Source organism: Drosophila montana, unplaced genomic scaffold (genome assembly GCF_035044405.1).
Source record: "Drosophila montana isolate Dmon_TW-CO22-7 unplaced genomic scaffold, ASM3504440v1 contig_2127_1, whole genome shotgun sequence".
In the NCBI taxonomy this organism is placed as follows: domain Eukaryota; kingdom Metazoa; phylum Arthropoda; class Insecta; order Diptera; family Drosophilidae; genus Drosophila; species Drosophila montana.
Genome location: NW_026997035.1, coordinates 258,146 through 271,708, shown reverse-complemented (window position 1 = coordinate 271,708; position 13,563 = coordinate 258,146). Strand labels below are relative to the sequence as shown.

General features: G+C 39.3%; 1 protein-coding gene and 1 long non-coding RNA gene across 3 annotated transcripts in view; one reads left to right on the top strand and one right to left on the bottom strand.

Annotated features, from left to right (window-relative positions):
* The window catches only part of LOC135427167 (uncharacterized), a 203,575-nt gene that overhangs the window by 140,707 nt on the left and 49,305 nt on the right, over positions 1–13,563 (top strand). The gene's annotated exons all lie outside the window — the stretch shown is intronic.
* On the bottom strand, positions 8,666–9,984 carry Vha36-2 (Vacuolar H[+] ATPase 36kD subunit 2). 2 transcript variants are annotated; one of them, XM_064680561.1, is made up of 2 exons: positions 9,788–9,984; positions 8,666–9,733 (listed from the first exon to the last, which is right to left on the bottom strand). In XM_064680561.1, the coding sequence occupies exon 2, from the start codon at positions 9,701–9,703 to the stop codon at positions 8,759–8,761; it is 945 nt and encodes a 314-aa protein (XP_064536631.1). In that variant the 5' UTR covers positions 9,704–9,733; positions 9,788–9,984; the 3' UTR covers positions 8,666–8,758. The 2 variants fall into 2 exon arrangements, with proteins under 2 accessions (XP_064536631.1, XP_064536630.1); XM_064680560.1 differs by having other exon boundaries at positions 8,666–9,984.

Below are 13,563 nucleotides of genomic sequence, written 5' to 3'. Positions count from 1 at the left end.
TCGGTTGCTTCGGGAATATTTTTCCTTTTCTATTTTTCTTGCTTTCTTCGATGCTCTCCCTTCATTTCCAATATTAATATGTATAAAAATTAACGGTGGAACAAAAATCGTTTGCGCAGCATAACAAGAAAATTACTTTTTAATCTTATGAGTCATTAGAAGACATTTTCAGCCATAATGCTAACGGGGGAAAAGCCGATAAAGCCAATACAGAGAGAGATACAAAACAAGATGCTCTTGCTATCATATGATGCCAGAAAATGTACCTAAGCTGCCTTACTAAATGGGAAGCTCACACATTTCTCGTTCAGCTCTTTTGTTTAGTCTCGGTCTGGGTTTGGGTTCGTCTTGGATTTGGTCTCGTCTGCTCGTCTAATTTTGTTATGTGTGAACTTTTGTTAAAGCCGATAACTGGCACTGGGAGTTAGCATATGGAAATGAAGCTGTCAATAGGCGAAAAAGGTGTGACCAGCTGTTAGTTATCTGCCACTTACCAACACATGTGACCAAAACAAAGTCCACAGCGCAAAAGACCAACTGATTATATCGACCATAAAGTTAAACCTCTTTACAAGTAATAAAATCAACTATTCGTACGCTCTAAAAGTCAGAAGAAGCGTAGATTTATTGCGTGATAATGCGCTCTATCACAAAAGTTTCCAACAAAAGGCCAATAATATATTGGTATATATACTCTATAAACGATTAAACTCTTTTGAATTTGCTTTTCATACCCCACGATACCCCTTGCTAATGTGTGAATCGGAAGAATAAGAAAGCCTGTTCGCCTCAAATATATTATTGATCAGCATTAATACCACATACATTTTACTCTAGCCTAGAGATATCAGGCTGGTCACCGGTTCAAATTCAGCAGCAATCTTAAACCAAAATAACAAAGAAATGGAACATTTTGGTAGTTCACATTGATTTTAAATTAATTCTTATGTCTTTTGATTATGTCAAGTAGGATGCTGTCATATGGAATGCTTGGGAAGCCAAGTATGATAAGAAGTGTGAGGATCGAGCCCCCTTGAAGATAAATGCAAATGTACAGACGCGTGGTTTTAACAAAGCTGCACCCTGGATATGAATTCCTAGTTCTTGCTAATATTCTGATCAAAGCTATGTAATTATTTTAACAAACAAATTCCCGGAGCAGCAACCTAACTTTTCCCAGCAATCCGATTAAATTGGGCTCTTTATGGCATTATTGTCTTATTGCTTATTGAAGTTGGAGTTGGAGTCGAGGTGGCAGAGATTTGGTGTGTGGACAAACCTTTCATTGTCTTTTCATTTGAAAATGGCTAAAGCTAAAACCTATTGCTGTCCATAATCAACGCAAATCCTTGCCTAATGCCAGTTTTGTGTCACACACAGCCGGCATACGGGGCCAGGAGGCTGTAGGTGAGCGGGCTGGAGTGGAGTACATTGTCATTGTCATGGCTCTATGGAGCGCTTTCACCTTCAATACGGACTGCTGCTGCTGCTGTTGATGATGTCCTTTTGCCAGTCTGTCGAGGCGATAGCTCCGCTTGATAGTGGGGTCCTGGGCCAGGTCCTGGCCCGGGGGCTCATGGCCCGCATCGACAGTCGGTTTGCGAGTCCTTTTGCCTTTTGCTGATTTCGCCGGCTTAATGTTATTTGTATGCCCGTTGTCCTTTTTAGTTTTGCAGTTGTTGTTTCTAGGACTACAGGACACACACAAAAGGACAACAACAAAAAAAATGGCAGAAGAGCAGTTGCCTTCGCTTTTGTGGTTGTTGCGATGTCTTCTTCATGCCCGAAAAGCAGCCGAGCAGAGTGTCCTCCTCCGGCCTGTAGTCCTGGCCCCGTTCTGTTCTGCTTGGTAGGCGGGGCACATATGTATGTGCGACTCAATCTGGTTGTTGTTGTTGCTGCATGTCTGCGGTTGTCTTTTGGCTGCCTCCATTTTTTAGTCGTTCTTGTTGTTGTTGCCTCTTGCGCTTGTTTGTTTGTTTGCCGAGCATGTCAACTGTTCTTCTTCTTGTTGGTCGTTTTTTTTCGTTTTCTCTGTTATCCTGCGTCGTCCTGTGTTCAAATTTAATTGCTGTGGGAACTGCACATATGAGCCACTCAGACTCAGACGCGGCGAGATTGGATTTTCAATCAAAACGGTCAGCCTAGTGGCAGTAACAGATCCCAAGCAACCGGACCCCATTACAATAACCCGCCCACAACCGACCCACAGACATTTTGAATTTCCTGCCCCCATGACATTCACTTGTATTGTGACTTTTTTAATTTTTGTTAACAAAATATTATCCAACTTTTAATGGCACCCCCGACAGCGCAAATGGCTTTATATTTCTCAAGGCGCCGCCGCCTCAAACCTAACCAAAAAGAAACAAATAAAAGAAAAACAAGCGCAAGGACATGGAAATGCACTTGTCCAATCAAAATTCTGATATGCCTTATTAAATTTCAGCGGCACTTAAAACTGCAGACAAAACTCTGAATCAACAACTTTAATTGCATCTTATTAATGTGATTCTAAGGTTAAGCTTTTAAATTGAAAGATTAAATCGTACAAACGCAGAACTGAGGAGAATCTGACTGGGTATAGAAATAATTCCTAAGAAGTTGGTTTGCTTTTCTAATTTACATAATTTTATTAAAACTGAACCTAATTCCACAACTGTTTTTTCCAAGAATTTTCTAATTCTTTCTTTCTAACTTATTTTGGGATAAAAAAACATTGAAGAACTTAAAATAGGCAATACAAAAAAACAAAATAAGATGAAATAAATATAAATAAAATAATAATAAATAAAATAAAAAATACAACATTTTAGTTAGTTTTCAAAGTAAATTAAATTTCCAATATAAAATAAATTTCCAAGTATTTCAACAATTAAGGACAGCTCAAATATGATTTAAAAACAAGCTCATTCGAACTACTTATCGTTGTCTTTTCTTTATGTGCTTTTATCAAGCCCATAAAGCTGTACTAAATAGCTTTGGGAGTTAGTTTCTGAATGGACTGTGGGGAACTTATGTCATTAGGCAATGCGGCGACATTTTGGGGCCGCAAAAAGTCCGCAAAGAGCCGCCACATCCGCAACGTTGTCGGCCCCGAAAAGCGTTCTGCATATTTGCGACGTGTATTAATGTCGATAAAAAGTTGCTGTGACTGCAACTGGCGAAATGCTGCATGCTACCACCGAACAACTGCTTGCCACTTGCTGCTGCTGCTGCTGTTGCTGCATGCTGTAAAAACGGGCAACATCATTATGCGGCAAACACTTAATTGTCGCTCATATCTATGCCCAGGCGGGGGCAATTTCCACTGCTGTTTGTGTGCCCATTTTCATTTTCGAAATTGGCAAAAAGCGCAGCCAACAAGTCGAATCGAGTCGCAGTCGCGCATTGTCAACGCAATTTTGCGGTGGCTGCCACTAGTTTTGGGTTTTGCTGGTGCACAGTTGTATGCCGGGTTCGGGTGGAGTGGGTGGTGTTCGGGCCACTACTATCATTATCAGCAAATAATCAGGGTGTTGCTGCTGTTGTTGTGGCAACAACCAAAACGCCAAATGTTGCGTAATGTATGCAACATAACTGCAGATAGCTGCGGCCGCGTAGCCAGTTTCTGTGCCACCACCAGAACACTTCGAGTTCCAGTTCCAGTTGCAAGTGGCAGCTACTATGCAGATGAGTTATACAAGAATTAGCATTGCTTTCTATAGAGTAGTGCTCTGGATAAGAAAAAGTTTCAATTGTCATTAAATTTAAGAGACCAAACAGTAGGTGAAGATATTGTTCGCATATGAAATAAGATAAAAATATATAAAAATGTTAAATAAATATTCAGATATTTGCTCGCATCGAATTCTAGGTTAGCGAAAAAATTGGGTTCATTTTGGCCTTTAGACGGCTCTAGTTCCTGGATGTTTTGTGCTTTAATTGTACAATTTAATTCTTATTTTTCCAATATATTTCGAGAAGCGTCATCCGAGCCGTAAAACAATTTTAGAACAGGAAAATTTATGTTAAATATGATCTATAATAATATATATTCTAAATACTTAATATAGACAAAGCCTTATACAATTTTTAATTGTAATTATTTATCTTCCTTGAAATCATGATTAGCTTTTTAAAAAGCTATTCGAAAAATATTTTTCTAACTGGTTAAAGTTAGATCCAAAATTTCAGTGAAAATCCTTTTTTCCATTATTCATATATTAACCATGTCTGAGTACATTTGAGAGTCAGTGTAATTAATTTACTAGGCGATTGGTTGATTTAGCTCTGGGGGCACAGAAATAAATTCTTACAACTCTTTTGCCAGCTTTTAGTTCTCTTACTAATGTCAAGCTAAGCCGACAATATTCCCTCTGTCAGCTCCACTGCCCACACAGCAGTTGAGTTGTGCCTTGTCTTTGCCTAATCTGCTCATGACCCCCTCCCTGATACGTCAAAGATAGCAATAGTCACAGACGGCAACTCAGTTGGCTAATAAATAGAAACCCTTTTCGTCTATTGGACAAAACACAGCCAGCGGCGCTTTCTCTTGGCTTAGACCGACAAAACTTTTTGCTAATAAAGGTTGCTCTTGTTTTTGCCAGAGTTTTGTAGAGCAGTAGAAGGAGAGTAGGGCGAACGGAGTAGGTTCTGTTGCTAGGACATTAAATAGTCAGCTCATTGTCGTGCCTGACGTGGCGCGGCGTCAGTTTTAGTTTTTTCTAGCGGCAAAGACAGAGAGCAGACAGAACAGACAGAGACTGCAGTGAATGAATGAAGCCACTTGAAGCAATAACAGTGCAATGTCAGCTAACGGAGCCACAGATACAGATAGAGCTACAGATACAGATACAGATATAGATATTCAGATACAGACACATATACAACAAACAAAAACTTTGCTGTTGGCAGCGCACGACTGCGAGTTACCCTGTGTCCAATGTCTGCTATGCAGCCACAGCTGCAGATACAGATTTTACGAATATAACTGCAATTAAATTTATTTTTAATTTTAGACAATTTTTTGCAAAATAGTTTTTACAATTTGTAAGAAGAGAACTAAAAGTTACTAAAATTAAGAAACCATTTTTCGGGGGCTAAGATGCAGATGAAAATTCAGATAAATGCGCAGCTACAGGTTTCGATATAGATACAGTTCGCCTGTAGCGTAGCTTTCATACTATTTTGAGCATACTATATGCAAACACTGCAGCTAATATACCCGCCTAGCTCGTTTAAAACAGGGTATAACAGGCCATAGCATATTGCAATGCGAACTACTCGTAACTGGGGGTCATTTTGCCATCACAGCCACTATGAAGACGTATGACAGCTGGGCCAACGCAGGCCTTCGTCTCTCTATATAAAGTATGATGATGATGATATACTAGAAAGCGAGAGAGAGAGAGGGAGGGGTATGCTGCCCACAGAGACGGACACAATCTGACTGGCTGTCTGTCTGGCTGACTGGGGGTGCCTGCTCGCTCAGCTCATACGCTTTTAGCCTTTTGAAGTAATTTGCAGTTGCTATTTTCTGTTTTGTAATTGCTTATTAATGTCATTGTGCTCTGGCCCAGTGCTGGGCACAGTGCTGCTCTGCCATAACTTCACTTGAAAATGTTTTTAACAAATTTATGCTAATGTGATTTTGCAATTAAAATGCTGCACAATGATTCCAACGAACCAGAAATACAGCTGGCAGTTGGGGGTTTTTGGGAACAGGCTGATTGAGCGGCATAATGCACAAGTGCCAGGCGATTTATAATGGCTCTGTCTCTGGCTCTAGCTCTGGCTCTGGCTCTGGCCATACACGATCAGCATTTATTCACATCCGCATTATGATCGCCGCGGCATGAGCTCTTAAATCATTTTACCATGTGTACAAGCTCTACAAGTCTATGAGTGTTTTGATTGTACAAGCAGGTCCCCTTCCGCGTCCCTACTCTGGTTCAGACGCCAACCCAGTTCCCTTAAAAGAGTCGCCGACAAATGATGATGTAGTTATTGGCTGGGGTGCTGGGGAGCCTTCTCTGTGATGCTCAGACATTGGTTTTAGCATTTGGCATAACGAGCTGTCAGAGATTAGTTGCTTGGCCCATCTGCACCATGGTTGACTGAGCGCAAATCGGGCGACTAATATCAGAGAGTTGTTTAATTGCGCTGCTAACGAAACTATCGATTAGTTATTATGCTGGTTTCCTTTTTTATTTTATAAACTGGTTCAGTTATTGATCATGCTAATATTTTTCACTACATAAATCGATATAAAGTATGTGTAAATATCTATATATAATATCGTTGTATCTGAGATTTCATGAATTCACTTTTTCTTCATTTCCGCCCACTGTTAAATCTTGGGCTGATTTTGTGTACCGCATCTGCGTTTCCCATTTGATGTCTCTGTCTGGCCTTTTGATCTTGTTGCACCAAGGCACAAACACTCTTCTATTTTGTGTTGTCATTTTTAGTGCTTTAATGACTTCTATTGCAGAATATATGAGAAATGGGTGCCAGGAACCACTCGCAAAATTGGGCACACAAACCAACTAAAATGAAACCTATAAAATGTTTGCTTTTGTGCAATTTTATTTTTAAAGCCTGCCTGTTAAATATTTAACGATTTGTACTTTATTTATATGTTTGGCATAAATTACTTTAATATTTAAAATGCACATTTCTCATTCGCTGGGTTGCCAAACGCGCGTATACGCCCCATGTGGCAGGGGCAGGGACAGCGGCAGCACCATCAGCATCAGCAGGCACATCAAGTGGCAGCCATCACATGCAATGTGAGAAATCATGCATAAAAATTTATTATGTTCAAGCGCATGTTGTAACATCATGTTGCATGTGCCTGCGCCTGTGCCTGCAACCATCATAATAATATCAATGGCAACACAGCGCACACGGAAAAAATGTATGAAAAAAAAAAAACAACAAAATACAAAAACACAAAAAGGAATCGAATCATACATGCAAAAAATGAAAATAAATTAAAATTACAACGAAGCTCTTATACACTTTTATAAATCAATATAAAGGATTTTAACATTGGAAATAATATTTTTATCTGTTGTAAGTCAAAATCAAAATCATTTTAACATTGGCAATAATTTTATTATTGATTATAAATACAATAAAGTGGTGAACTCGTAAATATATTAGATTTGATTTAAAATGCTTGATTAAGATTTGAGATAGTTTTAAGTTACATTGTCTTAATTTAAAAAATAGTTAATTTTATTATTAAACTTAGTTTTATTTGCCATACAAAGCAGATGAGATAGTTGTAGTACCGCTCTTTTTTGTATACAACCTCATGCATTTGTTTGCAGCGCCACATTGCAAAGTGCAGCAATGCAGCAACAGCAGCAGCAGCAGCAGCGGTGCCAACTGCGCTGCCGACGTTGACTGCGGCGGCAACATCATTTGAACTGTCATTAAACTTTGACTATCATCCTTTTATTATTTGGAGCTACCGTTGCTGCCCCAGCGCTGTGGATGCTGCAAGCTCTTGCCGCTGCTGCTGTTGTCTCATTGTTGTTGCTGCCAATTGTTGCAGCATTTTATATGTATTTCTTTTTTTTTTCCTGCATTGCGCCTGCTTTGTTGCCGCTGCTTGTGTTGTTGCTGGTATTTTGTTTTGTTTTCCCTAACACGTGAGTTCACCGCAGCGCACGTTGCAAGTTGTTGTCGTTGTTGTTGCAAGCTGCTGTTGTTGCTTTGGCCTTTGTGTTGCAGGCTTTACAACAGCAACAAGAGCAAAAAGTGCTGCATGCTTACAGTATTTGTGTTATAAGTTTGTGTGTGTATATTTTATTTTTTCTGCCTCGAACCCCTCCTTATGTCTGCTCCTCTCTGATGTGTCGTAATAGACGTCCTTTATTATGGCCAGTTGCATTTTGTAATATGCATTTGTCAACACAAAAGACGCACTGGCAATGGATTGCAGCCATCGCCCTTCCCTCCGTGGCTGCAACATGTGTGTGCCGCATAGTTGGCCAACTTCAATTGCAGGTGAAATGTTGGCTAACGAGCAACTCAACTCCTAAAAGGCAATAGGAACTGCAGAGTTGCCGCTTTTGGCCATCTATTTGTCATCAAATTATATTTATGGCCACACAAAATGATACACTAAACCCTCATGCCTACGCGTATGTGAAAAAGGATCAGGTAAATACTTATCGTGTCATATAGGTAACATATGGCATAGATATGTAATATACCGTATCTTTTGATTAATGAAGACCTAAAACTAAAACTCTAGAGTCAGAAAGTTGAAATTTTTTGAGTCAGAGGTTTTTGCTTGGTCCCAAGAACTCAAGTCAAATTTTGATAGTAATAATAATATTACAGAACGAAAATATATTTTCGGAACGCCGAAGATGAAATACCATCTATGACATTTGTCTTATGGCCTTGCAGATATGTGAAAAAAATTGTGAAGCTTATATATGTTAAATATGGCAAAGATATCTTGATAAACAGAACTATTTTCCAAAAAATAATAAATTAATACGATGCTGATAAGATGTGGGTTATATGTATATAAGGCGCAAGGTAAAACTAATAACCACAGAGTTTGGTCTAAGGGTCCCTTTCCTATTGCCTATTCCTTTGTTTTCAAGAATAAATTCTCTTAATGGGTTCAGTGAGATGTCTCCTTTGCTATTTCACAAAGTTCAGTTAAATAAACAATTCTCTATGAATCGTTATTGATTTAATGATTAATTTATGAGTAGCACAACTAATTATTATAAAGTAGGAAATAAACTTAAGATTCACTATCGCTGGATGCGGATGATCCCGGCTGCTTCGGTATGTTGGTGCGTGTACGAAGGGAGATGAAACTGGCTTTGCTTGAGCGGGGATCACGCATAACTGTGCGCTGCAGGAAGACAGCCGCATTAGGATCCGGTGGCGGTATTTCCTCTCCACGTTTCAATGGAATGCGATGTTCAGAGTGGCGCTGCAGGTAAGCCTTGCGCATACGGTCCTCCACGGATTCATTCTCAAATTCGTTGGCATCGAAGCCCACATCGGCGACAGGATGCAAGTGACCGCCGCGCTTGATATAGGCAGCCAGCTCCTCCTGCGTCATATTCTTGGTCTTGATTAGCTCCGTGAAGGCAATCTTGGCCTCTAGCTGCTTGGCCTGCGAGCGTTTGAGTCTATAAAAATCCTCACGTTCGAACTCCTCCAGCTCGCCGTTGATGTAGTTGGATGTATTGTTCAGCCGTGGTATGACCACATAGTCCAAAGCGTTGACACGCATGTTGGTCTGATGCGAGGCCTGCATCATCATGCGCAACATGTACTCCAGCGATGCGTAATCGACGATCTCTTTTAGCGCCATTTGAAAGTACTTGCGCACCTTCTGCACCTGCTGGCCCCCACAGCTGAGCCCTGCCAGCGGAAAGGCGCCCTGTTCGTTCACCTCCAGTTCAAAGTAGTTCAATGTGATGCCCACAATCTTCTGTTGGCGCCGCCGTAGAAATGCAGTAGCAACACGACTGTCGGCCACAATCACAGGCTTGAAGTCCGTGCCCAACAGATTTGCCTTGGCCACCGAGAATATGGCCGTGCGCATCATATTATCCACTTGCTCCTCCTTATCGGACATGTGACTTTTGATCTCCCGCAGCTTTAAATCGATCGCATCACGCTTGCGTTTCAGCAGACCCATGCCACGCTTGGCGGCCAAAATCTTTTGCTTCATTAGCACCGCATTGGCCCGAGATGGAAATACCTGCAGCTTATCGTTCATGGCCATCTTACGGCAAGTCTAGTTCAAGTAACCTACCCCTTTGCAAACCTAGGTCTGAACTACTTTGCCTAGTTTCGTAGCAGTTTGCCCGGGTGGTCTACTCTCTCTCACTCTCCTTGCGCTCCCTTCCAGACATAGGTCTGAACTACTCTGACCCGTTTCCCAGCAATTTATTTGGTTTTATTCCAGATTTTTAAACTACATCTCATCTAAAAACTATGAGCCTACTACTAACAGCTCCGGCCAATAGAGAATATAATTCTTTATCAATTTAAAGGTGATCTATCTGTAGCTTTTTGTCTTCTTGAAATCGATATGAATATGTTATGTGTAATTTTAAAGACAACAAGCCAAAAATTTCTCCAGCCTTACTTATTTCACCAACTTTAATCTAACAGTCTATCTGCTATTACATTTATGAAAGCAAACATAACCCAACCCCAAATATAACCCAACCTCAAAAATAACCTAACGTCAAACATCACCTAACCTCAAACAATACCTAACCTCAACTACTGCAAAAAAAAGCTAAAAGGCTTTTATTTTAACTTGGTGTCTACCTCAATTTAACAGTAACAATATCAACTGTGCAACTCCAACTGCAAACTGGAATTGTAGCAGGAAATGTATTTGTCTCTTGTTAACTCATTCACACACACACACACAGGATTTGTAAAAATGTTTGCTTTTCAATTTCTACAACGGCTCTTTCAATATTTTCATTGCATTTCCGTTATAAAAGTATTTTTCTTAGTGCAACTTGGGCTTGTTATGATTTCAACTTGTTGCACGTGAAATGCATAACATAATTTTTATTGCGCCTGCAACTACAACTGCGAATGGCTCTTTGGCCCTAGAATATAATCCAGGCACGTAGAGCCAGTACCCGGTCCCAGTCTCAGTTCCAATCCCAGTCCCAGTCTCCGCGATAGCTTCAGACTCAATTCTGTACACGGAAGTTTTGCCTGAGCAGCCAAGCAAAACCCAACCAAACGAATCTTAATGCAATTCTTAAAGTGCAAGTGCCTCAAATTGTGTGGCTTTAATTGAAACTTGGCGCAGGGGAAATGTGGCCAGGGAGGCGTGGCAAAGCGCACGTAGCCAAACATATGCAATGGAAGTTGCCCTTGCCGCAGCTCGCAAAAGAAAAATGTTCAAAGGAAAATCGGGCAAATGCAATTGGTTTGCCTCCACAAACTGGCAATATTTTTTTCTTCTCAAGTCTAAATTAATTTTCTATGATTTTTGCATTAATATCGCCTGAAAGCTGCCGCATATGTCAGCCAATTGGCTTGCCCACGCAGAAACCAGGTAACTTCTCTCGGAGTCCCTGCAAATGTTTCGCCGTTAATTGGCTTGAAAACCAGAAAGATTAGTACATTTATCTTTGCTCAACATTAAATACCCTTGTGAATATATTTGTTGCCTTGCTGTACATTAAATACCGCATACAGTTTTTCTATGCTAAAAATTAAATATGTATTTTTTTAAATATATATTCTTTCGATTTATTTTGTTAACATAATATTTTATAAATAACCTTTAATGTTGCAGTTTAACACAAATCGGATCCACGTGCCATATAAAAAACATTTGCAAACATTTTTCTGCAACAGGATCCTTTGGGCGAAAATAAATATAATATATTGAAAAAACTGAAGGCAAGTGTTCTATTTCGTTTAAATTGAATATATGTTTATAAAGTATGTATATCAAGAGTATACGAATAAGTACAAGTATGTCTTTGATTTCCGACTGGAAGCTACGAAAAATACGAATATAATTCAATTTTTTGCATCACCTAATTAAAACTGGTTCAGTTCGTTTGACAACTGCTCAAATGGGAGTTGCGGGGCGAGGCAAATTAACTTGGCCCACACGCCTCAGCAAAGCTGACAATATCCGGTTTTATGCTAACAACAAATACAAAAAAACATTGAAAAATAAATGGGAAAAAAATAATGGCTGTAAAAAAAGCGGCAGGCGAAACGAGCGTGAAATATGCTCGAGGCTATTAAACAGGATAAAGGACGCTGGCAAAAAGGACGCTCGAATCACTGAACGAATTGAATTTCAATCAATTAATAAATGTGAAAATTAAATAATTGCCGTCACTCTTGTGGCAAAAGGCAATTCAAGAGCCGACATTCCTGTGATATCACATAATATATGCAATTAAACATAGCTTCAAAACGCTGCGTTGGTCATCAAGCCCGAATTGGTTTGACATAGTTAAATTCATTAAAGTTATTTAAATAAACTTAAACGTTTTCAGTTCCCTCAGCTAGGAATTTATTTTTTTTTATTTTAAAGGTAGCTTATAATTTATTATAGTATTTATACAGTTCTGTCTGTTTTCAGAATTGTTGACTTTTATAGAATGTTTAGAATTTTATTAGGAGTTTTTTTCATTCTTTTAAAAATTGCATTCATTTCTTTTTATATTTTTTTTAATATTGTTGAAAATCTTTCTTTTAAAAATTGCATTAAATTTCCATAATGTTAATGATAGAATAATATATATTTTAATAAAAAACCAAAAGAATTATTGTTAAAAAAAATTACTTAGAATAGGGTAGACAGATGCCTCAGTTTCTCACAGCCCCAGTATGCAGATTTTTGAGTAGCATGTATATAATATATTATTAATATTATAATATAAAATTCAACATTACGAAATGTTTCCTAGTTTCTCTCTCGAATACTTAGCAACTATTTAGATACTGATCTTGACTAATCATCATAATATGCTTGTGCTTATCTATAGATATATTTTTCTTCGCATACCGATTCACCTGAGTCTCAACCAACTGAACAACATTTAAGAAACTCCTCTTTTTTTTCTAAATATTTAAATTTGATATCGTGCGTTGGGCTTGGGCCTTTAAAAAGTTGTACAATTGTGGCACAAAATCAACTTCAAATCACGACTGGCAAAATACATGCAGAACCTACTGTGAATGTGTCTATATTTATGCCGGCAGCCGGCATAGTACGACAGCAACAGCAACAACTAGCAGACAGGCAGACAACTACAACAACTGCAGTGGATGGTGGTACAAAGTTCCCACCAAGTGCTGCTGCTGTTGCTGCTGGTGGTAGCTAAACAAAACGTGTGCAACAAACTAAGCCATTTTTGTCGCCGCCCGTCTAAATACCAAACTTGGCTTATACAGCAGCAGCACCCAACATCAACAACAACAACAAAGTGAAAATGTCCTGTGCAGCAGTCGAAAAGTTAAAGAAGCAAAAAAAAAACCATATAAATCATGATTCATGACCAAAAGCCACAGAAATGCCAAAAATAAACAAAACAAAAAACAAACACAAATAAACAACAAAAATGGCAAACAGAGCAGAAAGGGATTTTAAATGGAAGAGGCGACGACACAAAATGTTCGTGATTCGAGCCTCTGACTTTTGCCGAAGCTGCGAACGTTACGAAAATAATGCGGAATATTTTTGAAAAAAACAAAAAAAAAAATGAAACACAAAAATTGTGACAGAGCTAAAGTTGAGAATCGTTAGTTTGGTATCGGAATCGAGAGTTTCTGCCTTTGCCCTTGGCCTTTTGTTTTTTTTGCTCCTCAGTCATGTTGTCCATGTTTACAAAATGTGCCGTGTGCTAAGCATTTTTATCACGCAGACGTCCCCCACTCTGTGCAACTGTCCTACCGCCAGCCTAGCCCCAAACAGGCTCCAGTTAACATTTTTTTGTGTGCTGTTTGTCGTCGACAAAGTTCTTCATAAAAATCATGTTGTTTGGGCTTGTCTGACGGCCCGCTGGTCTCTCAAGCGCTCCTCCCGTTTTG